This window comes from Sprattus sprattus, assembly GCF_963457725.1.
Source record: "Sprattus sprattus genome assembly, chromosome: 19".
NCBI classification, from domain to species: Eukaryota; Metazoa; Chordata; class Actinopteri; order Clupeiformes; family Clupeidae; genus Sprattus; species Sprattus sprattus.
In genome coordinates, this window is record NC_137917.1 from 25,144,489 (window position 1) to 25,170,241 (window position 25,753).

The 25,753-nt window shown below is 41.3% G+C and overlaps 4 protein-coding genes and 1 pseudogene across 5 annotated transcripts; all 5 read right to left on the reverse strand.

The window, feature by feature from the left end:
• Positions 1–9,190: 9,190 nt before the first annotated feature.
• On the reverse strand, positions 9,191–10,291 carry LOC308380825 (chemerin-like receptor 1; the record flags this gene model as incomplete). Its single annotated transcript, XM_080858237.1, has 1 exon — positions 9,191–10,291. One exon carries the CDS (start codon positions 10,289–10,291, stop codon positions 9,191–9,193), a length of 1,101 nt encoding a protein of 366 aa, XP_080714363.1.
• A 1,741-nt stretch (positions 10,292–12,032) lies between these two features.
• On the reverse strand, positions 12,033–13,070 carry LOC308380827 (fMet-Leu-Phe receptor-like; the record flags this gene model as incomplete). Its single annotated transcript, XM_080858239.1, has 1 exon — positions 12,033–13,070. The coding sequence occupies one exon, from the start codon at positions 13,068–13,070 to the stop codon at positions 12,033–12,035; it is 1,038 nt and encodes a 345-aa protein (XP_080714365.1).
• Positions 13,071–16,423: 3,353 nt separating this feature from the next.
• Positions 16,424–17,587, reverse strand: LOC308380822 (chemerin-like receptor 1; annotated as a pseudogene). Its single transcript has one exon. The product of its transcript is annotated as a chemerin-like receptor 1 (transcript).
• Positions 17,588–19,826: 2,239 nt separating this feature from the next.
• On the reverse strand, positions 19,827–21,779 carry LOC308380702 (fMet-Leu-Phe receptor-like; the record flags this gene model as incomplete). Its single annotated transcript, XM_080858107.1, has 2 exons — positions 19,827–20,856; positions 21,712–21,779. The coding sequence occupies 2 exons, from the start codon at positions 21,777–21,779 to the stop codon at positions 19,827–19,829; spliced, it is 1,098 nt and encodes a 365-aa protein (XP_080714233.1).
• Positions 21,780–24,211: 2,432 nt separating this feature from the next.
• Positions 24,212–25,276, reverse strand: LOC308380704 (fMet-Leu-Phe receptor-like; the record flags this gene model as incomplete). Its single annotated transcript, XM_080858109.1, has 1 exon — positions 24,212–25,276. One exon carries the CDS (start codon positions 25,274–25,276, stop codon positions 24,212–24,214), a length of 1,065 nt encoding a protein of 354 aa, XP_080714235.1.
• Between the last annotated feature and the right edge of the window lie 477 nt (positions 25,277–25,753).

Here is a 25,753-nt window from a genome sequence, read left to right on the forward strand (position 1 = left end):
AGGAACCTGCCAGTCTACCAGATGATGAAGACTGTCATTGGAGACAGTAACTTTGATGAATTGTATCTCAGAAATGTCTGTTTGTTTCTAGGTCTTGTCAGCCCTGTGCCTGATGTTCAGCAGTTTTTACTGCTTCAATGTGCATTACCCCATCGAGCTTCGTTCTACACTCGAGTTTCTCCAAAGGTACAATTGTTGTTGTTATTGTTGTGACTATTTAAGTCATTAATTTCATCTTTCAAAAGGTAATAGAAAATGCTTATTTGTTTTGATGAAGGTGCTTTTTCTCCATCAACCCGGAAAGAGGCACGAAAGTAGAGTGGAGGAAGAACAAAAAGGTGCTCTCAGTGAACCCGAGAGTCCTAACATTAGTTGCAGACTTGGCTGATCACGAGTGGATTTAGTCGATTTCTGCAAGCTGTGGTAAGTATCCCTTACTTTGTTGCACAACTTCATCAAACTTTATCCTCTCTAGCTCCTTTTTTAAAGACATCTCTGCCAAACTACTTTTATTATATTAATCTGCCACTGCTGTCTTACTCCTCCCATCCTCGTTTGTCCAGGGAAGTAATTATATGAATTATAAACTCTAAATCTCATTACTTGACACCTGTGTTCTCTGTGTTCTCTCCTTATAATGATCAGACTGCCTCCTTTTGTTGGATTCGTGATGTTCACCACGCTGCACGGCCCACTTTTTTGCTTCGCAAGCTAAGGAAAGCAACTCTGTGTTGGGACCTCATTTTTTTTTTTTATGCAAACAGACTGTTTACATTTTTGGACCTAGCATACAGTATCCTGGTAATTTTATTTTGCAGTTCCGATGCTCGTCATAGATACCTAGCATGCTACCCAGTGAGTACATTATACGATTTTGATTTCCAGTATCTGATGAATGTTTTGACTCCTATGTTGAAATTAAATTATTTTATCATATTTTCTAATTACAACCTATAATTTGGAAATAGGCCCAAAAAAGGGAGAAATCTGAACTGGCAAAGCTGCTCTACTGTATGTATATCACAGTTCAATATTGTTGACCTTAAACTGACTGATGGAAGTGATTTGTTATCTGTTGTACATTTGGATAATTTCAAACAGCGATCAATTTTATTCTCAAACATGCTGCCGTTCTTTTTACTTGGAGCTTTTTATGGCAAAATTGTTGAGAGAGAGTTGTATGCACGACTTAGGCTAAATGTAGAATAGGCCGTCTTCGTTTTTTGTATTTGAAGGTCATTAACAAGAAATAAAATGGTTGTTTTCATATTAAACACTTTTGTTATCACAGTGCCCAGTGTTTGCATGGAATAATTTAATAATATTTCTTTATAGTAAAACAGTCTGACACAAATGTTTAGCCAACTTGAATGTATGGTTATTATGGCAATGGTATGCTTGGTGAATTGTGTTTTTTGCAGTGAAAATTTGAAATGCTATGTAAGCCAGCTGCTGGTAATTCACCTAAAAAAAAAACTGATTGTATTTATTGCGGTGAGGTTCTGGAGCCAGCTGCCGGTATTTCACAGTTAAAAAAGGATGACATTTTTCCGTATTTATTACGGTGAGGTTCTGGCAACCGAGCTGCCAGTTAATTACCGTAAAATAAACAGATGGTATTTTTCCGTATTTATTACGGTGAGGTTCTGGCAACCGAGCTGCCAGTTAATTACTGTAAAATAAACAGATGGTATTTTTCTGTATTTATTACGGTGAGGTTCTGGCAACCGAGCTGCCGGTTAATTACTGTAAAATAAACGGATGGTATATTTCTGTATCTATTACGGTGAGGTTCTGTCAACTGAGCTGCTGGTTATTTACCGTAAAATAAACGGATGGTATTTTCCTGTAGTTATTACGGTGAGGTTCTGGCAACTGAGCTGCCAGCAATTTACCGTAAAATCAACAGATTTTTTTTTACAGTGCAGCCATAGGTGTGGTTTGGGCATAATATGCAATAAACCAATCAGAGCGTCATCTCACATTCCCTTTAAGAGCGAGGAGCGCATATTCCATAGCGGCTTGTTATTATAATGGCGGAATTACCTGGAGGAAGACCGTGAGGCCACCAGAACGTGTGTAACCAGAAACAATCACGGCAATATTTTCCCATGCTTGTTTGGAGAAATGTTTCTACTTTTCATTTCTCGTTTGTATTTTTTCATTGTCTAGCATTCGTTTTTTGGTGGCAACATATTTGAAATAAAAGTCACAAAAACATACTTTCTCACTGAATCACTAGGTTATGTATGCATGGTAATAATATTGCACCCATCGACACATGCAGTTCAACCTCACGTCTTCTAAAGTCCTCTAATCTATCCTCATTTATGTCATTGACACATCCATGATTCATGGCAATGTTGTGTAAAACACTGGGGGGGCACGTATGTGAATATGGGTGCAGTCTATAGCGCCAAGGACGGCAGGGAACCCATACTTCTCCCAGAACGCCTGCTTAGCCCTCTCTTGGCTGTCGGGTGTTACGGGAAATTGTATGAATTCCCCAGCATGTCGGACTAGACCTGACATAACTGCATGTATAGCCGAACTTATTGCAGACTGTCATAGGGACAGTGTGCGTCTGCTCCTAGCTCATCTGCCAGGAGATGGCAGACATCAGAACCGCCATTACAATTAACCTGAATCATTTGGGTCAATGTGTACGCTAGATGTATGCCTATTTTTTAAATATCTTGGATATGGATATCACAATGATTTCCTCATGTGGTAAATACTTTATTTTCCTTGTAATTATATATGGCTTGCCAAAAAATTGGTGTAAATCTCTCGTGTAGACGAGAGAAGTAAAGTTTAGCCTACTGTGCGGCCAAGAACGCGTCCTTAAAATAGCGTCTGAATACGCGCCACAGACTCTACACAATGCGCCTCTGACATTAGACTAGGGGCCCTATCTTGCCGATCAGAAACGCAAGTAGGACGGCGCCAAGCGCAAGTAGCTGTGTGGGCGGCTCTATGGCGCAGTTGCTATTTTAACGGCGGAAAAAACACACTTGCGTCCAGCGCAAGTGTCAAAAGGGTTGGTCCAAAGGAGGTTACTCAGCCATAGGTGTGGTTTGGGCGTAATATGCAATAAACCAATCGGAGCGTCATTTCACATTCCCTTTAAGAGCGAGAAGCGCATAGTCCATAGCGGCTTGTTATTTTGATGGCGGAATTACCTGGTGGAAGACCGGAGAAGTTCACAGCCGAGGAGACCGACGTGAGATTTACACCAATTTTTTTGGCAAGCCATATATAATTACAAGGAAAATAAAGTATTTACCACTTGAGGAAATCATTTTGAAATCCATATCCAAGATATTTTAAAAATAAGCATACATGTAGACATTGACCCAAATGATTCAGGTTAATTGAAGCTGCGTGACATTTGATTTATTGTATGGCTTTGTAAAAAGCCGGGAGATAGATATATATGGGGATGCGAGAAACCCTCCAAAAGTACACTGTAAAAAAAAAATCTGTAAAAAAACAGTAAATCACTGGCAGCTACGGCTGCCAAACAAAAACCGCAAAATTAAAGTAAAACATCCTAATTCAAATAAAGTGCAAAAACCCTATATTTACAGATATTTCCATTTGAGGATTTGCAGAGAAAAACTGTTTTTTTTATAGATTTTTCCTCAATTAATACAATCAAACACCATTAATAAAGTTACAGCCCTAACAGTTTAGCAGAGAAAAACTGTTATTGTACAGATTCTTCCTAATTTATTACGAGCAAACACCTTTTATTAAGTTAGGGTACTAAAAGTATAGCAGAGAAACACTGTTATTTTACAATGTTTTCCTCGATATTTAAGATTAAAAACCTTCAATAAAGTGGCAGCCCTAACAGTTCAGCAGAGAAAAACTGTTATTTTACAGATTTTTGTATCTATTATTAATATCGAACACTTTCAATAAGGTGACAGTACTACAAGTTTAGCAAAAAATGCTGTTATTTTACAGATTCTTCCTAATTTATTACGAACAAACACCATTCATTAAGTCAGGCTTCTTTAATTAAGATTAAAAATCTTCAATAAAGTGGCAGCCCTAACAGTTCAGCAGAGAAAAACTGTTATTTTACAGATTTTTTTATTATTAATATCGAACACTTTCAATAAAGTGACAGTACTACAAGTTCAGCAAAAAATACTGTTATTTTACAGATTCTTCCTAATTTATAACGAGCAAACACCATTCATTAAGTCAGGCTTCTTTAATTAAGATTAAACACCTTCAATAAAGTGGCAGCCCTAACAGTTTTGCAGAGAAACACTGGTATTTTACAGATTTTCCCTCATTTATTACAATGAAACACCTTCAATTAAGTGACGGCAATTCACATTTAGCAGAGAAACTGTCATTTTCCAGATTGCTCCTACATTTTTATGATCAAACACATTCAATAAAGTGCTGACACATGCTCAAGATTGTAAAATGATGGTTTTATTTTGGAAGACAATTATTTCAAACATTGACATGCAGGGTTTGTGATTGAAGAGTTTCAGGTGATGCAGAGTTTATTGATGGAGTACAGACGGGGAACAGGACACAAACAGAGTATACAAATCAACGAAAGGGTTAACAGACAGAGTTCTAACACAAAGATCTAGGAACATGAACTAAAGATCGCACAGAGTCTCACTCTGGCTACTGTGCGCAAGGGCAAAGAACAGAGGTACACGGCTACAGGCCGGACAAGACAGTCACATTACTCCCGGTGCCGTATGCACGGCACTCTGGATAATGCAGTCCTAAAAGTCTGCCGGCACCGAAATGGCTGACTCGGAAGCCAGCAGACAGGGAGCTTGCGGGGCTGGACGCCCACGGACAGAGAGCTTGCTGGGCTGGAAGCCAGCTGACAATGGGGTTGTAGTTGCCGGTGGCCGGAAGGCGGAATCCCAGGGACGTAGAGTGGGCCACAGAGCTAGAAGACTTGGGCAAAGGTTTCACCCTTGTAGCGACGAGACCAAACACGGAGTGAGGGGAGTGCAGGTTATATATAGGAGTGAATCAGGTGTGTGTGATCATGTGATTTGGGACCTGAATGCAGTGCAGCTGGGATGGTGAATGATACTGATGACATGCAGCTGAGAGCATGAGTGAGAGTGAAACAGGTGTATGTGCTTGTGTGATTGAAGGGGGCGTGGCCGGAGCGGAGCTCAGCAGGAACATCACAATAGCCTCTACCCACAAAAGTTAAAACATTTGACTTCAGACTCATATTAAACTACATGGAGTGAGTCAGTCCATTGCAAAGTAATTTCCCCCTTGTCTCGTCTTTATTGTTCTGCATTGCTCTGGGCCAGCCAGATCCAAGGTTAGGTCAGGTCAAAAGTATTGGGACACCTGATCATCACACATATATGAGTTTCACGCACATCTCATTCCAAAACTACTCTATAACAGTTGCCTCTCTTATAGGAAGTCTTTCCACAAGATTGTGTAGTGGGTCTGTTGGATTTAGTGCCCATTCAGCATTAGGGAATTTGGACAATGCTCTTGTGTGACTAGACCAGGCTTGCCGATGCCGTTAGAATGGGTCCCAAATATGTATAGTGGTGTTTAGTTCAGGGGTGGCTTGATTTTAACCGAATGAACAAAGTGAGTCTGTGACGGGGCACCTGTGTGACCCACCACTGCAGCCTGTAGGCTGCTGCTTTTGTGGACTGGGTGAAGGTGTTTTGGTGTGTGTGTGTGTTACATGTTTGATGTTCATGTCTTTGTTCAGTTAAAATCAGCACACATTCAATGTCTTGTCTCTGAAATTTTCTGTTTATTTAGTTTAACAATAATCATATTGTCATATTTCATACCGTTTGTCAACCGGTGTTTAGTGTCTAAGTTTGTGTTGTGAAGATGGCGCGATATATGGAGTTTATGTTTAATGAGATTTGGCTGCTTTATTATGTGTCGGCTATGCCGGCACCAAGCCTAATTGCTACCATGTGTAGTCTGTGTTTCCTAGTTGATTGGGAGTTTGATTGTTTAGGTATGGCTGCTGTGAGCCACAGGTGTTGGTGCCTTGCTGATTGACACACCTGAAATCAATGATTGGTATGAGCCAATTCAAGGTGCTTGTCAAGGCTACTTAAACTTACCTTTGTTCTTTGTTCAGGAAAGTTGCCAGTTTAATAGGACGTAAGTCCTTGGAGCTCTCACGATGGGCTAGTTACCTTGGTCCTTTTATTTGCTTTTGTTTTGTTTCGTAGTGAGAGTGATCGTGTTTAATAAGGACTCTCACTGACCAGTTAATGGTCCTTTTTATACATGTGGTCTTATGTGAATTGCTTATTTGTTGGTGGCTTCATGCATTTGTCCTTAGTGAAAACTGTATTTTTTATATTGATTTAGTATTGTCAGTGTTTTAACTGCCTTTGTGCCTTATTTGGGTTAATAAAAATACCCATCTTTCTAACATCTTCAACCTCCTGAGTCCTCTTATGAGTAACATCTTGCTCTAAGCGTGAAGGCTATCCCGACCTTTTACAGAGTCTTATCTTATCAGGATAACCCAATCAGCCAGCAAGATACGGGAACCTGTAACTAATATCATAGGTTGACTGACCTGTCAGTCTGACACAATGCGCGCACCCAAGACTATTTTGTTGCTATCATATGTCCATGGTTGCTATGGTAAACTCTGCTAAGTCTGTGCGTGAAAAACATAAACTAATACTTTCCTTGACTGGTCCACACATGTGTCAATCATGACTGTAGACCAATGAGATGCAAAGATATCCGAGTGCACAACAGAGAAGGTGGGATGTAATCAGTAATTCACGTGCATTTGTTTTGCCGTTTAGCCACGCAAGTTTTAGACAGTTCTATAACGAAATGCAGTTGTACAACGAAACACATTTATTCTACATCATCATGGCTTCTAAAAATAAAACAGTGAATCAGCCCCCAAAAAGATTGTTTTTATGGGGTAACAGCAGCATTGAAAGAGCTTCAACCGTTGGATGACTAGAAGATTGAAATAGAGTCTGGTAGAAACAGAAAGCAGCAAAAGTCACGGAAGAGTATATGGAGAGATCACCGATTATTTATCTTCTAACTTTTGATTGGGATGAGATATCAGTTCCATTTGTTCAGGTGATGGCATACCCTTGGGGGCACACAATTTTATGACATAACTGGCCATTTCAATTCATTTTCCCACTTAAATCCACAGTAATCTAGATGCAAAAGGAAAAAGAATTAGGGGGCGCCTATATTTTGGGAAGGTTATCAACATCTTTCTAAAATTTGAGATAACATATATGGTACTCTAAAGGTATTTTATCATAGCTTGAGGGGCACTTTTGTAACATCAAATTGAAATTTGCCATCATACTATACTTAAGACTCAAAAGTAGGCCTTTACATTTGGGCATGGAATTTTAGGTAGAATTTGCCAAAAAACATCAAGGTTCTAACAGGTTAATGAAAATGGGTTTGCTGAATTTTTGAGGAATTCACTGTAAATTTACATAGAAACATGATAAATTGTTAGTATGTACATAAACCTTAATATAATGAACTACATATTTAATTTCAGATTATCAGTGTAATTTTATTTACATTTGCATGTATTTTAGAAAAATGGAAAAATTATGTATAAATAATACAGTTATTTTCTGTAAAAAAAATAGAAATCCATGTAATTTGTCATTATTGGCATTATCCTTAAAATAGCAGTCGTGTTTTTAATTTATAGTTAACCTCCATTATTATACGTAGTTTTGTATACAATTTCATAAAACAGAAAACCACTGTAAAAATGTAGAGTTATTAACTGTAAAATTAGGTTGTTTTTTTACAGTGTAAGCAAAGTCAAGCAAGCATGTCAAGATATTGCCGTGATTGTTTCTGCAACGGGGCACCCGAAAACGTTGCCGAAAACGCTATAATGACGTCCGGAGACGTGGGACATCCAAGCTGGAAGGTAACACACGTTCTCGTGCCTTCACGGGAGGTGGATCTGCCTCGACCCAGGATCTGACGGCAGCAGAGGACATCGCCACGTCTACCCTCATGCCTGAGAGCGTGCAGGGATTTGGGAGCATGGAAATCGGCACCCAAGCCAGTGCACCAGCTGACCAAACCCAAGGTACATAAATAAAGTCCACATACACAGAGATGAGTTTACAAGATTTATAATAATACTGGCATTAAATAAATGCAACAAAGCCATACAATAAATCAAATGTCACGCAGCTTCAATTAACCTGAATCATTTGGGTAAATTGTGTACGCTAGATGTATGCCTAGTTTTTAAATGTCTTGGATACGGATATCACAATGATTTCCTCATGTGGTAAATACTTTATTTTCCTTGTAATTATATATGGCTTGCCAAACAATTGGTGTAAATCTCTCGTGAAGACGACAGAAGTAAAGTGTAGCCTACAGGTCCTATACTGTGCGGGCAAGCACATGCGCCCTTAAAATAGCGTTCTGAATACGCGTTACAGACTTTAGACATTGCGCCTCACATTAGACCAGCTTTTTTTTGGTCAATGGCGCACGGCGCACGGCGTTGTTTTGAAACTGCAAAATACCACTTGCGCCAGAGAAACGCCTTCTCTGTTCCGCCCCCGCCCATGTCGACGCAAGTTCATTTCGAAGCGCGCCTCTGGAGGGAAAATCGCGCTGTGCGCCGGGTGCAAGATAGGAATGATACATGCGTCGGTGACAATGTCAATTGCGCTGGGTGCAAGATAGGGCCCTACATATGTTACATTACATTCACTTGACAGCCTTCAGTTCACCTTAGGGTAATTATAAGTGTAAGGGCTTTATAATTATTATGTTTGAAAAAAATAAAGAAAACACGCACACACTAACAGATGGACATAATATATTTATGAAAATGTTTATTTCATCCAATTCTCAGACTTTTAATTAGTGGATCATTGATTTTATTTCCCGACAAACAAATAGTCTCAAAGGACCGAGGAATGTACGTATGTCATGGACCACTCAGTGAGAGGGTCGGGCCAGGAAATGTGGTGGTGATATTACGGATGTTGAGAGTGTGGTTGGTTTCGACAGATGAAATACAGTCTACAGAAGGGTATGACGAATTGAATGAGAAATGGGTGTTTGTAGTCTGATGCTTTCGTTGGGCCATAGTGGTTGTTCTTGAGAAGTGACCAAGACTTCATGTGTCCCTGTTAAGGACCTACGCAATAACTCACACCTCTGCATCGGAAAATGACTTTTCCTCACTGCGGCTGGTTATCATTGAGTTGGTGTGCGTGTTGGTGCGAGACACTTCCTCTGTGAATGCTGTCTCCAGCACCTTCAGGATGGACTTGCGCATCTCCTCCTTGAAATCCTGACCCATGAAGACGTACAGCAAGGGGTTCAGGCAGCTGTTAAGGTAGGCCAGGCTGGTGGTAATCGGAAACCCAATCATTGTGACATGGTGAAGAGTTGGACTGAAATCTTGCTTCATATGATTAATCAGCTCAATGATCCCCATGGTGTGAAATGGTGCCCAGCAAACAAAAAAGGCAGTGATAACAGCCGCAATTATCCTGAAGGGTCGTCCAGTTCGTCCCGACATTGAGCGGCTCTTCCTGAGTCGATGAATGATGACGGCATTGCAGGACACGATGATGGCAAATGACACAACAAAGCCAAGTATGACCCGGATTATCATCAATGCCATCACTTCCGGGAGGGCAAAATCATACCTACAGAAGATGGTGTTGTTCTTCACACTGGGACCGATGTCCACGAACACAAAGCAGGGTGAACTGAGCACCAGGGCCAGGAGCCAGACGACAAGGCTCACTGCCGACGCTCTTTGCACGCTTCGATGGTTTTGCGCCCAGATCGGCTTCACCACAGAAATGCAGCGGTCCACACTGATCACAACGAGGATGTAAACGCTGCTAAACATGTTCAGTGTGCACAGGAAGCTTTCGACTTTGCACATGAACCTGCCAAAGGGCCAGTGGAAATCCATGGCTATGTAGGCCACACCTAGAGGAAGACATGCTGTGAATAGGAAGTCAGCCACGGCCAGGTTCAGGAACCACACGGTATTCACAGTCTTCTTCATTTTGAATCCAGTCACCCAGATCACCACACCATTACCCAGCACACCCAAGACAAACGCCAGGGAATAGACGACAAGTGACATGATGTTTAGGGACTTCCTCAGCTCAGGCTGGTCGTAGCAGTCATGGGTATAATACTCAGTCCGGTTTCTGGGCGACGAGTTGTTTTCGTCCATCTCATTCCAGTTGTCAGTGTATGGGTCCACTGAGGCCATGACCAAGGCCATATCTGCCCTTAAATCAAATGTGGAAAATGCTTATTGCAACAAGCAATTATAATTTGTATTATATTTCATCAATTATCTTATTATGATTGTTTTCCAATAATTTTCCAATTTCATATCAATGTAAAATCGAGACATATTTAGTCAAACTGTGCAGATGACCCTAGATGACCCTAGCCTAGTCTATCGGGGACAGGGAGGTGTGTGTGTAAATAGAACATATACTGACACTGTATCACTATTTCACTGACTCTGATCATTCGCACCCATCTGTAGGAAAGGCAAGCTCGGCCTCTGGCACTGATGTTCCTCATTCCATCCCAACCAGTTGAAAGTTAATTCACAAAATGAATTAGTAAAAACACTGGTCTCATGCTCTTTTCCTCTTCATTTACACGTCAGTATAGTTGGGCCTCATTCTATTTTATAAACTTAGGGTGAAGTCCATCCAAATAGTTACACTTGAACTGTAACTTTGTTACTGAGACCAGTTGTAGCCTATAGCCTAATATCCCTATAGACAAGTTTCCTCACGTAATGTCTTATAAAAAGGTAAAGTGGTCATATAAAAAAATAAAAAATATATATGACTGAAAGCAATCTATCATTAAAAATACAACCTCCTAATTTCTCCCTGGCGCATCTAAAAAATAACAATTTTTTAGCAGCCTTGAGTCTTTTCCGTTTAAATGATGTAAGTAGTATTTCAGTATGTAAAAGTAATTATAGTTTGTTGCATCTCCATTTGGTGTGTAAACCAGGCTATGTAAGCATGCCCTAACACATCATTTTGCCATTTAATTGCATTGTTCTGTTAATTAATTTATCTCTATCTAGTTTAAAGCATTTGCTGATGTGTTTACCTAAAAACAGACCAAAGTGAGAGAAAACTGTAACTTTTGCCTACCTTGTTTGACCAAATATGACGCAGTAATCGTTGTATCGTTTCAAGTTGTACTGTAGTCTTTGCAGAACACTCGCAAGTTTGCTGATATATATAGAGGTCTCAGGGAGGTTTTACTCTATATGAGTGACGTCAATCTCAGTGACAGAACACTCACTGTTCTGCTGATTCTTGTCATTCCCACCTTTCGCTGGGAAAGTCCGCCCTCGTTGCATATCTACTGGGGCATTTATCAAATTGATCCTTTTCTGAGATATTGTTGCCTGGGACTTGACTTTTTGTTTGTTTGTTTGGTGTTGACATTGGTAGGTTGGGGAAGTATATCTACCTAGATATTAAGATTACATGTGTTACATTACAATCACTTGACAGCCTTCAGTTCACCGTAAGGTAATTATAAGTGTAAGGGCTTTATATGTATTATGTTTGAAGAAAATAAAGAAAACACACACACACACTAACAGATGGACATAATATATTTATGAAAATGTTTATTTCATCCAATTCTCAGACTTTTAATTAGTGGATCATTTATTTTATTTCCCAACAAACAAATAGTCTGAAAGGATCGAGGAATGTACGTATGTCATGGACCAGTCAGTGAGGGTGGGGCAGGAAATGTGGTGGTGATATTACGGATGTTGAGAGTGTGGTTGGTTGCGACAGCTGAAATACAGTCAACAGAAGGGTATGACAAGCTGAATGGGAAATGGGTGTTTGTAGTCTGATGCTTTCGTTCGGCCATAGTGGTTGTTCTTGAGAAGTGACACAGACTTCACATGTCCCTGATAAGGACCTACGCAATAACTCACACCTCTGCATTGGAAAATGACTTTTTTCCTACTGCGGATGGTTATCATTGAGTTGGTGTACTTCCTCTGTGAACGCTGTCTCCAGCACCTTCAGGATGGACTTGCGCACCTCGTCCTTGAAATCCTGACCCATGAAGACATACAGCAAGGGGTTCAGGCAGCTGTTAAGGTAGGCCAGGCTGAGGGTCATCGGAAACCCAATCATGGTGACATGTTGAAGAGTTTGACTGAATTCTTGCTTCATATAATTAATCAGCTCAATGAAAATCATGATTTGAAGTGGCGCCCAGCACACAAAAAAGGCAGTGATAACAGCCGCAATTATTCTGAAGGGTCGTCCAGTTCGTCCCGACATTGAGCGGCTCTTCCTGAGTCGATGAATGATGACGGCATAGCAGGACACGATGATGGCAAATGGCACAACAAAGCCAAGTATGACCTCGATTATAATCAATGCCATCACTTCCGGGAGGGCAAAATCAAAGCTACAGAAGATGGGGCTGTCCTTGACACCAGGAGGGGCGTCCACGAACACAAAGTAGGGCGAACTGAGCACTAGGGCCAGGAGCCAGACGACAAGGCTCACTGCCGACGCTCTTTGCACGCTTCGATGGTTTTGTGCCCAGATCGGCTTCACCACAGAAATGCAGCGGTCCACACTGATCACAACGAGGATGTAAACGCTGCTAAACTGGTTCAGTGTGCACAGGGTGGCTTTGACTTTGCACATGAACCTGCCAAAGGGCCAGTGGTAATCCATGGCCGTGGAGGCCACAACTAGAGGCAGAAACGCTGTGAATATGAAGTCAGCCACGGCCAGGTTCAGGTACCACACGGTATTCACAGTCTTCTTCATTTTGAATCCAGTCACCCAGATCACCACACCATTACCCAGAACACCCAAGACAAACGCCAGGGAAAAGACGACAAGGGACATGATGTTTAGGGACTTCCTCAGCTCATACTTGTCGTCCTTCTCAGTCCCATTTCCTGGCCACAAGGTGTTTTCGTCCGTCTCATTCCAGTTGTCAGTGTATGGGTCCACTGAGGCCATGACCAAGGCCATATCTGCCCTAAAATCAAATGTGGAAAATGCTTATTGCACCAAGCAATTATAATTTGTATTATATTTAATCAATTATCTTATTATGATTGTTTTCCAATAATTGTCCTATTTCATATCAATGTAAAATCAAGACATATTTAATCAAACTGTGCAGATGACCCTAGATGACCCTAGCCTAGACTATCGGGGACAGGGAGGTGTGTGTGTAAAAAGAACATATACTGACACTGTATCACTATTTCACTGACTCTGATCATTCGCACCCATCTGCAGGGAAGGCAAGCTCGGCCTCTGGCACTGATGTTCCTCATTCCATCCCAACCAGTTGAAAGTTAATTCACGAAATGAATTAGGAAAAACACTGGTCTCATGCTCTTTTCCTCTTCATTTACACGTCAGTATAGTTAGGCCTCATTCTATTTTATAAACTTCTAAAGGGTGAAGTCTTTTATAAACTTAGGGTGAAGTCCATCCAAATAGTTACACTTGAACTGTAACTTTGTTACAGAGACAAATTGTAGCCTATAGCCTAATATCCCTATAGACAAGTTTCCTCACGTAATGTCTTATAAAAAGGTAGTGGTCATATACAATTAAATTAAATATGACTGAAAGCAATCATTAAAAATACAACCTCCTTATTTCTCCCTGGCGCATTTAAAAAAAATAACCAGTTTTTGGCAGCCTTAAGTAATTTCCGGTAAAATTATGTTAGTAGTATTTTAGAATGTCAAAGTAATTAGTAATTAGGAGTTTGTTGCATCTCCATTTGGTGTGTACACCAGGCTACGTAAGTATGCCCTAACACATCAATTCACATTTTGCCATTTAATTGCATTGTTCTGTTAATTTATTTGTTCTATCTAGCCTAGTTTTAAGCATTTGCTGATGTGTTAACCTAAAAACAGACCAAAGTGAGAGAAAACTGTAACTTTTGCCTACCTTGTTTGACCAAATATGACGCAGTAATCGTTGTATCGTTTCAAGTTGTACTGTAGTCTTTGCAGAACAGTCGCAAGTTTGCTGATTTATATAGAGGTCTCAGGGAGGTTTTACTCTTTATGCGTGACGTCAATCTCAGTGTCAATCTCTGTGGCAGAACACCCAATGTTCTGCTGATTCTTGTCATTCCCACCTATCGCTCGGAAAGTACGTCCTCGTTGCATATCTATTGGGGCATTTATTGAATTGATCCTTTTCTGAGATATTGTTACCCGGGACTTGACTTTTAGTTTGCTTGTTTGGTGCTGACATTGGTAGGTTGGGGAGGTATAACTACCTAGATATTAAGATTACATGTGTTACATTACATTCACTTGACAGCCTTCAGTTCACCGTAGGGTAATTATAAGTGTAAGGGGAATGGACGAGGAATGAGCGTATGTCATGCACCGCTCAGTGAGGGAGGGGGGGTGGGGGGTGGGGCAGGAAATGTGGTTGTGATATTACGGATGTTGAGAGTGTGGTTTGTTTTGACAGATGAAATGCAGTCTACAGAAGGGTATGACAAGCTGAATGGGAAATAATAAAAATCATGTTTAATAAGTGACATCAAATCGATAAATGAATGCATGTTCAACAGTGGTAACACATCTTCCATGCAGAATGCATTTCTTTTCTTCAGGGTTAAAATATTCAGTCTCAAAGCAATTTTACAGTTATACCTTAACCGAAGATGGCACATCAGTGGCACCATAAGGGCTTGATAAAATAGCCCTGATAGCTGCATGACAAAATGGTTGATACATATTTACTTTCGCCCTGTGGGCGACTATAAAGCCACAGCCACATTTTCAAATACAAATGGAGCATACAAGTGGAGTCACTTAGTCACTGATATTTCACTTGCATAATGTCATGTCATGCAGATGTATGCAGTTATCCATCTTACTTTTATACACATGAAAATCACTTTAGCCTTATATATTGGCGTTGTTCAAAACAAAACAAAAGGACACATAAAAACATTTGACACACAAATGTTTTGTTTTTACTCACCTATGTACAATAAAGGTGTTGACCTCTTTTAACCTGTATAGACTAATATTCGGACATCATTGGCTATTAACCAGGGGTTCACGTGTTTTTGTCGCAATTGCAGAAATACAAAAACTATTTAATGGCATGCTTTTCATTATATTTAGCAAATATGTTGTAGTGAATTTCTTAATAAGTTAATCTTAAATGTGCAGATGTGGCTTCTGGACCTCTGGAGGATGTAACTCTGAAGGTATGATAAATAAACAGTGTTCCCCATATTAATATTTCTTTGCACTTTACTTTGTTTCTCTGTTTCAGCCCTTTTCATTTATTTGCAAAAAGCACTGACTCTAACTTTTATTCAGAGACGAGGCTATATATGATAGTTTCCAAACTGACAAACAGTCTGTACTGTACCTGTTCAATATCAGCAGAAAGAGGGAAAGATCACACATGGGTTAATCTTTGTGCTGTAGCTTGTCAAACTTTGGGGGTTGCGGATTTATCAGATGCCTGAAAGTCACATACCGGCGTCATATGACGTCATACACAGGGGGTTCAGGAAGTGTAACTTACTTACAGGCATTGGTAGGGGTACCGAGACCTAGTTTTTAGCCTCCTACTCTAACCCTAACCCTAAAAAATCCTAAGAAAAAGTTGATTCAGACACTTAGAAACACTACGTCACTTCCGGTATGTGACTTTCAGGCATCTGATAAATCCGCAACCAACTTTGGGTCTGGCTAATAACGCATATATGCCCCATTCATGGTTAAATCGATTTGAATGGGTCTTTGATTTGATGAACTCGATTTTGGTTATTTCTGCAGCATTAACTAACATACTGTTTTGCTTGTGTTGGCACAGTTTGTGACCTTGGGGGCATTTTAGAAAAGAAAATGAGTTAACCACATTAGGAGGTGTGCGGAGTAAGTCTTGGAAGCCCTCCAATCCTATCTAAAGCGGAATGCTATGTCTCAGGTTTTATTCAGTGCAATTACCCAGGTTGTTGTCTCTTGAAACTCCTGTGGGGCTTGACTGGGTCACCCACAGTACACTTCTGTGAACCTTCAAGAGGAATTCTGAATTCAAGTGCATGTAGTTTATATGCACCTACGATGTATTAAATGTCTTGAATTGAATGGTACAGATGGTTCAATGAGTCTATAGTAGTATTTCATATCAGGCAACCGCATGGAGGATCACAACCTGAGGATACAGAACTGATCAAATAAACAGTTATTTTACAGCTCAACTCACATATCACACCCGAGCACTGTGTTTGTAGTCTGATGCTTTCGTTGGGCCATAGTGGTTGCTCTTGAGAAGTGACACAGACTTCACATGTCCCTGATAAGGACCTACGCAATAACTCACACCTCTGCATCGGAAAACGACTTTTCCTTACTGCGGCTGGTGATCATTGAGTTGGTGTACGTGTTGGTGCGAGACACTTCCTCTGTGAACGCTGTCTCCAGCACCTTCAGGATGGACTTGCGCATCTTGTCCTTGAAATCCTGACCCATGAAGACGTACAGCAAGGGGTTCAGGCAGCTGTTAAGGAAGGCCAGGCTGGTGGTAATCGGAAACCCAATCATTGTGACATGGTGAAGAGTTGGACTGAAATCTTGCTTCATATGATTAATATTTAATATAAAAATATTAATATTTTATAATTAAATCAGCTCAATGATCGACATGATGTGAAATGGTGCCCAGCACACAAAAAAGGCAGTAATAACAGCCGCAATTATCCTGAAGGGTCGTCCAGTTCGTCCAGACATTGAGCGGCTCTTCCTGAGTCGATGAACGATGACGGCATAGCAGGACACGATGATGGCAAATGGCACCACAAAGCCAAATATGACCCGGGTTATGATCATGACACAGTGGCGCAGTGACCTCAATGCCTCCATTTTGGGGGAATGGTCGTCTGAGGAGGCGAAATTGTTGAAACAGTTGATGATATTGCTGTTATTCACACCGGGAGCGATGTCCCGGAACACAAAGTAGGGCGAACTGAGCACCAGGGCCAGGAACCAGACGACAAGGCTCACTGCTGACGCTCTTTGCACGCTTCGGTGGTTTTGTGCCCAGATCGGCTTCACCACAGAAATGCAGCGGTCCACACTGATCACAACGAGGATGTAAACGCTGCTGAACATGTTTAGGGTGCTAAGGGTGCTGTTGACTTTGCACATGAACCTGCCAAAGGGCCAGTGGTCATCCATGGCTGTGTAGGCCACAACTAGAGGCAGAAACGCTGTGAATAGGAAGTCAGCCACGGCCAGGTTCAGGTACCACACGGTATTCACAGTCTTCTTCATTTTGAATCCAGTCACCCAGATCACCACACCATTACCCAGCACACCCAAGACAAACGCCAGGGAAAAGACGACAAGTGACATGATGTTTAGGGACTTCCTCAGCTCAGGCTGGTCGTCCTTCTCAGTCCCATTTCTTGGCCACAAGTTGTTTTCGTCCGTCTCATTCCAGTTGTCAGTGTATGGGTCCACTGAGGCCATGACCAAGGCCATATCTGCCCTTAAATCAAATGTGGAAAATGCTTATTGCAACAAGCAATTATAATTTGTGTTATATTTCATCAATTATCTAATTATGATTGTTTTCCAATAATTTTCCTATTTCATATCAATATAAAATCGAGACATATGAAGTCAAACTGTGTAGATGACCCTAGATGACCCTAGCCTAGACTATCGGGGACAGGGAGGTGTGTGCGTAAAAAGAACACCCACTGTATCACTATTTCACTGGCTCTGATCATTCGCACCCATCTGCAGGGAAGGCAAGCTCGGCCTCTGGCACTGATGTCCCTCATTCCATCCCAACCAGTTGAAAGTTAATTCACGAAATGAATTAGTAAAAACACTGGTCTTATGCTCTTTTCCTCTTCATTTACACGTCAGCATAGTTGGGCCTAATTCTATTTTATAAACTTAGGGTGAAGTCCATCCAAATAGTTACACTTGAACTGTAACTTTGTTACTGAGACAAATTGTAGCCTATAGCCTAATATCCCTATAGACAAGTTTCCTCACGTAATGTCAAAAAGGTTGTCATATAAAATTAAATTAAATATGACTGAAAGCAATCTATCATTAAAAATACAACATCCTAATTTCTCCCTGGCGCATCTAAAAAATAATCTGTTTTTAGCAGCCTTAAGTCATTTCCGTTAAAATGATGGTAGTAGTATTTTAGTATGTAAAAGTAATTAGAGTTTGTTGCATCTCCATTTGGTGTGTAAACCAGGCTACGTAAGCATGCCCTAACACATCATTTCACATTTGCCATTTAATTGCATTGTTCTGTTAATTAATTTACCTCTATCTAGCTTAGTTTTAAGCATTTGCTGATGTGTTAACCTCAATACAGACCAAAGTGAGAGAAACCTGTAACTTTTGCCTACCTTGTTTGACCAAATATCACGCAGTAATCGTTGTATCGTTTCAAGTTGTACTGTAGTCTTTGCAGAACACTCGCAAGTTTGCTGATATATATAGAGGTCTCAGGGAGGTTTTTCTCTATACGCGTGAGTCAATCTCAGTGACAGAACACCCACTGTTCTGCTGATTCTTGTCATTCCCACCTATCGCTGGGAAAGTCGCCCTCATTGCATATCTACTGGGGCATTTATTGAATTGATCCTTTTCTGAGATATTGTTGCCTGGGACTTGACTTTTTGTTTGTTTGTTTGGTGTTGACATTGGTAGGTTGGGGAAGTATATCCTATATGTGTTACATTACATTCACTTGACAGCCTTCAGTTCACCGTAGGGTAATTATAAGTGTAAGGGCTTTATATGTATTGTTTGAAGAAAATAAAGAAAACACACACACACACACACACACACACACACACACACACACACACACACACACACACACACACACACTTACAGATGGAAATAATATATTTATGAAAATGTTTTGTTAGGCTTTCTCACGGCAAGGACCCAATCGCAAACCAGATTGCAAAAAACTCAGGATTTATTTTCTTCCAAAAACAGAACACGCAATATATCCAAAAAGGCAAAAACACAATTCCAAAACGGCAAACACAGAAGAGCAAAAATCAGAGAGTCCAAAAGAGATAACAGGCAAACAGAATTCCAAGGGCAAAACACAGAAGATCGCAAAACAGAAAATTGTATACAATACCACTCGGGAAAAGACAGAATTCGGGCATAGATCCGCATTGAAAAGAATTACAATCCGACAGTGAACTAAAGAGGGACAGAAAGATTTATAGCAGGGGGAACAGAATTACACAGGTGAAACATTTCAGGTAAAGCAATAAACGATACATTGGGGCAAGGAAAATTAACACAGGTGAAACGAATTCAAGCACAAACTGTCAGCGAAATGAATGGGAACAGAGCAATACACGGGTGAAAACAATAAGGGGAATTAACAAGGGAATGGAGAAACAATTAGGCCAACAAATCACGGGTAACTTGGGAAACCGGTGAGTAACTGAAAGGTCAGGGAAAGGCAGAGGGCGGAGTCAGCAACCAATAATAAACGCACATGACCTGATCACAGGAACAAAACAAACTGTTTTTGTTTTTGTGGTTGTGGTTGTGAAATTACGGATGTTGAGAGTGTGGTTGGTTGCGACAGATGAAATACAGTCCACAAGCTGAATGGGAAATGGGTGTTTGTAGTCTGATGCTTTCGTTGGGCCATAGTGGTTGTTCTTGAGAAGTGACACAGACTTCACATGTCCCTGATAAGGACCTACGCAATAACTCATAAAAATGACCTTTCCTTACTGCGGCTGGTTATCATTGAGTTGGTGTACGTTTTGGTGCGAGAGACTTCCTCTGTGAACGCTGTCTCCAGCACCTTCAGGATGGACTTGCAAACATTCTCCTTGAAATCCTGACCCATGAAGACGTACAGCAAGGGGTTCAGGCAGCTGTTAAGGTAGGCCAGGCTGAGGGTAATCGGAAACCCAGTCATTGTGACATGTTGAAGAGTTTGACTGAATTCTTGCTGCATATAATTAATCAGCTCAATGAAAATCATGATTTGAAATGGCGCCCAGCACACAAAAAAGGCAGTGATAACAGCCGCAATTATCCTGAAGGGTCGTCCAGTTCGTCCAGACATTGAGCGGCTCTTCCTGAGTCGATGAATGATGACGGCATAGCAGGACACGATGATGGCAAATGGCACAACAAAGCCAAGTATGACCCGGATTATCATCAATGCCATCACTTCCGGGAGGGCAAAATCAAAGCTACAGAAGATGGGGCTGTTCTTCACACTGGGACCGGTGTCCACGAACACAAAGTGGGGTGTACTGAGTACCAGGGCCAGGAGCCAGACGACAAGGCTCACTGCCGACGCTCTTTGCACGCTTCGGTGGTTTTGTGCCCAGATCGGCTTCACCACAGAAATGCAGCGGTCCACACTGATCACAACGAGGATGTAAACGCTGCTGAACTGGTTCAGTGTGCACAGGGTGGCTTTGACTTTGCACATAAACCTGCCAAAGGGCCAGTGGTAATCCATGGCCGTGGAGGCCACAACTAGAGGCAGAAACGCTGTGAATAGGAAGTCAGCCACGGCCAGGTTCAGGTACCACACGGTATTCACAGTCTTCTTCATTTTGAATCCAGTCACCCAGATCACCACACCATTACCCAGCACACCCAAGACAAACGCCAGGGAATAGACGACAAGTGACATGATGTTTAGGGACTTCCTCAGCTCAGGCTGGTCGTCCTTCTCAGGTGCTATGCACACGAAGTCTAGGGCCTCCGAATCGGATTTACTTTTCACACCAATCGAATCTTTTAATTTCGTAAATACGGAGGCTGGCAACGAGAGATTTGCGTAAACACGGAGGCAGCAGATTGCGGTGAACCGACTGTAGTACATACCTCACGCCTGTGGGTGGCGCTTTAGCGCTTTATTTACACAACTGAAAAAACGTGAAAAACCTAGAAGAAGAGACTCAGAAGCACAAGGTAAAGGAAGCAGCAAACGGATAAACAAATTACACAAGACATTCAAGCTCCAATTAACAACATTACATTATGATGGTTAATAAAATCAGTGGTCAGACTAAAGGATATGCGAAAATGAATTCTTTTTTCTATTGATAATAAAGAGTTTGGAACAGTAACATGACATGTCTGTCATCCCATCTCCCATGATGCATTGCTCCGAGCATTTTACATACATTTATGAATAAAAAAGCAAATTAAATCGCTGGCCAATTTATATTTGTGGTCATGAAAGTTATGTTACGTCTGAATAAGAAGAATTAGATCAAGATAGGGGGCTAATCAAAAATCAGAAGACTGGGTTAATGTTAGTGAATTCGAGGCCCACCATGAGTGAGATTTTGAGGGAGAACAAGTTATTTATATACTGGTTGGAGATGGCGGAAAAGATCACGTGGGGCAGTGACGTCATCAGGTTGCGCGAAACCGTGCAGACGAACACCAGCCCCCGTACCGATTCAAATCTACTCACTTTCTACCCCGGACTGCGATCGTTGCAGAAACGAGGTGCGGATAGAGAGTGTTCGTATGGATGATAGGGCTATCTGTATTAGCTATCCGTATCAGTTTGACAAACTAGGCTCCATGTAAACGACACTTCAGTCCCATTTCTTGGCCACAAGTTGTTTTCGTCCGTCTCATTCCAGTTGTCAGTGTATGGGTCCACTGAGGCCATGACCGAGGCCATATCTGCCCTTAAATCAAATGTGGAAAATGCTTATTGCAACAAGCAATTATAATTTGTATTATATTTAATCAATTATCTTATTATGATTGTTTTCCAATAATTGTCCTATTTCATATCAATGTAAAATCAAGACATATTTAGTCAAACTGTGCAGATGATCCCAGATGACCCTAGATGACCCTAGCCCTAGACTATCGGGGACAGGGAGGTGTGTGCGTTAAAAGAACATATACTGACACTGTATCACTATTTCACTGACTCTGATCATTCGCACCCATCTGCAGGGAAGGCAAGCTCGGCCTCTGGCACTGATGTTCCTCATTCCATCCCAACCAGTTGAAAGTTAATTCACGAAATTAATTTGGAAAATCACTGGTCTCATGCTCTTTTCCTCTTCATTTACACGTCAGTATAGTTGGTCCTCATTCTATTTTATTAACTTAGGGTGACGTCCATCCAAATGGTTACACTTGAACTGTAACTTTGTTACTGAGACAAATTGTAGCCTATAGCCTAATATCCCTATAGACAAGTTTCCTCACGTAATGTCTTATAAAAAGGTAAAGTGGTCATATCAAAATTAATTAAATATGACTGAAAGCAATCTATCATTAAAAATACAACCTCCTAATTTCTCCCTGGCACATCTAAAAAAGAATCTGTTTTTAGCTGCCTTCAGTCATTTCCGTTAAAATGATGTTAGTAGTATTTTAGTATGTAAAAGTAAGTAGAGATGTTCCATCTCCATTTGGTGTGTAAACCAGGCTACGTAATTATGCCCTAACACATCATTTCACATTTGCCATTTAATTGCATTGTTCTGTTAATTAATTAATCTCTATCTAGTTTAAAGCATTTGCTGATGTGTTAACCTAAATACATACCAAAGTGAGAGAAAACTGTAACTTTTGCCTACCTTGTTTGACCAAATCTGACGCAGTAACCGTTGTATCGTTTCAAGTTGTACTGTAGTCTTTGCAGAACACTCGCAAGTTTCCTGATATATATAGAGGTCTCAGGGAGGTTTTACTCTATATGCCTGACGTCAATCACAGTGACAGAACACCCAATGTTCTGCTGATTCTTGTCATTCCCACCTATCGCTGGGAAAGTCGCCCTCATTGCATATCTACTGGGCATTTATTGAATTGATCCTTTTCTGAGATATTGTTGCCTGGGACTTGACTTTTTGTTTGGTGTTGACATTGGTAGGTTGGGGAAGTATATCCTATATGTGTTACATTACATTCACTTGACAGCCTTCAGTTCACCGTAGGGTAATTATAAGTGTAAGGGCTTTATATGTATTGTTTGAAGAAAATAAAGAACACACACACACACACACACACACACACACACACACACACACACACACACACACACACACACACATGGACATAATATATTTATGAAAATGTTTTGTTAGGCTTTCTCACGGCAAGGACCCAATCGCAAACCAGATTGCAAAAAACTCAGGATTTATTTTCTTCCAAAAACAGAACACGCAATATATCCAAAAAGGCAAACACAGAAGAGCAAAAATCAGAGAGTCCAAAAGAGATAACAGGCAAACAGAATTCCAAGGGCAAAACACAGAAGATTGCAAAACAGACATTCGTATACAATACCACTCGGGAAAAGACAGAATTCGGGCATAGATCCGCATTGAAAAGAATTACAATCCGACAGTGAACTAAAGAGGGACAGAACAATTTATAGCAGGGGGAACAGAATTACACAGGTGAAACATTTCAGGTAAAGCAATAAACGATAAATTGGGGCAAGGAAAATTAACACAGGTGAAAGGAATTCAAGCACGAACTGTCAGCGAAATGAATTGGAACAGAGCAATACACGGGTGAAAACAATAAGGGGAATTAACAAGGGAATGGAGAAACAATCAGGCCAACAAATCACGGGTAATTTGGGAAACCGTTGAGTAACTGAAAGGTCAGGGAAAGGCAGAGGGCGGAGTCAGCAACCAATCATAAACGCACATGGCCTGATCACAGAAACAAAACAAACATAGGAAAGCACGTAGCAAAACAGTAGCAAAACAGAACAAAAGCAGCGATCGCAATAAAAATGTCTTAGATCGCTGGGATCTTAACATGTTTATTTAATTATATTCACAGACTTTTAATTAGTGGATCATTGATTTTATTTCCCTACAAACAAATAGTCTGAACGGACCGAGGAATGAACGTACGTATGTCATGGACCACTCAGTGATGGGGGGGGGGGGGTGATTGTGGTTGTGGTTGTGAAATTACCGATGTTGAGAGTGTGGTTGGTTGCGACAGATGAAATACAGTCCACAAGCTGAATGGGAAATGGGTGTTTGTAGTCTGATGCTTTCGTTGGGCCATAGTGGTTGTTCTTGAGAAGTGACACAGACTTCACATGTCCCTGATAAGGACCTACGCAATAACTCATAAAAATGACCTTTCCTTACTGCGGCTGGTTATCATTGAGTTGGTGTACGCGTTGGTGCGAGACACTTCCTCTGTGAACGCTGTCTCCAGCACCTTCAGGATGGACTTGCAAACATTCTCCTTGAAATCCTGACCCATGAAGACGTACAGCAAGGGGTTCAGGCAGCTGTTAAGGTAGGCCAGGCTGAGGGTAATCGGAAACCCAGTCATTGTGACATGTTGAAGAGTTTGACTGAATTCTTGCTGCATATAATTAATCAGCTCAATGAAAATCATGATTTGAAATGGCGCCCAGCACACAAAAAAGGCAGTGATAACAGCCGCAATTATTCTGAAGGGTCGTCCAGTTCGTCCAGACATTGAGCGGCTCTTCCTGAGTCGATGAATGATGACGGCATAGCAGGACACGATGATGGCAAATGGCACAACAAAGCCAAGTATGACCCGGATTATCATCAATGCCATCACTTCCGGGAGGGCAAAATCAAAGCTACAGAAGATGGGGCTGTTCTTCACACTGGGACCGATGTCCACGAACACAAAGTGGGGTGAACTGAGCACCAGGGCCAGGAGCCAGACGACAAGGCTCACTGCCGACGCTCTTTGCACGCTTCGATGGTTTTGTGCCCAGATCGGCTTCACGACAGAAATGCAGCGGTCCACACTGATCACAACGAGGATGTAAACGCTGCTAAATTGGTTCAGTGTGCACAGGGCGGCTTTGACTTTGCACATGAACCTGCCAAAGGGCCAGTGGAAATCCATGGCTGTGGAGGCCACAACTAGAGGCAGAAATGCTGTGTATAGGAAGTCAGCCACGGCCATGTTCAGGTACCACACGGTATTCACAGTCTTCTTCATTTTGAATCCAGTCACCCAGATCACCACACCATTACCCAGCACACCCAAGACAAACACCAGGGAAAAGACGACAAGTGATATGATGTTTAGGGACTTCCTCAGCTCATTCTCCTCAGTCCCATTTCTTGGCCACAAGTTGTTTTCGTCCGTCTCATTCCAGTTGTCAGTGTATGGGTCCACTGAGGCCATGACCAAGGCCATATCTGCCCTAAAATCAAATGTGGAAAATGTTTATTGCAACAAGCAATTATAATTTGTATTATATTTCATCAATTATCTTATTGTGATTGTTTTCCAATAATTGTCCTATTTCATATCAATGTAAAATCAAGACATATTTAGTCAAACTGTGCAGATGACCCTAGATGACCCTAGCCTAGTCTTTCGGGGACAGGGAGGTGTGTGCGTAAATATAACACCCACTATATCACTATTTCAGTAGGGCCTTATACATGTGCCACTGAGATCAGATCAGTTTATCGTATCGTATTCGCGTGTAGGTGTGAAGATTTTCAAGGGAAACGGCTCTTGTCGTTACCTGTATACATGTGCAAAAAAATGTGAAGCGTTTACATTGCCTCGGGCATGCGCAAAGACCACGGAGATGTGCTCCCAACTGGTTTGTTTACTAACAACATCAACGTGGATCCGCATCGTGCACAGGCAGTGTAGTGGCTT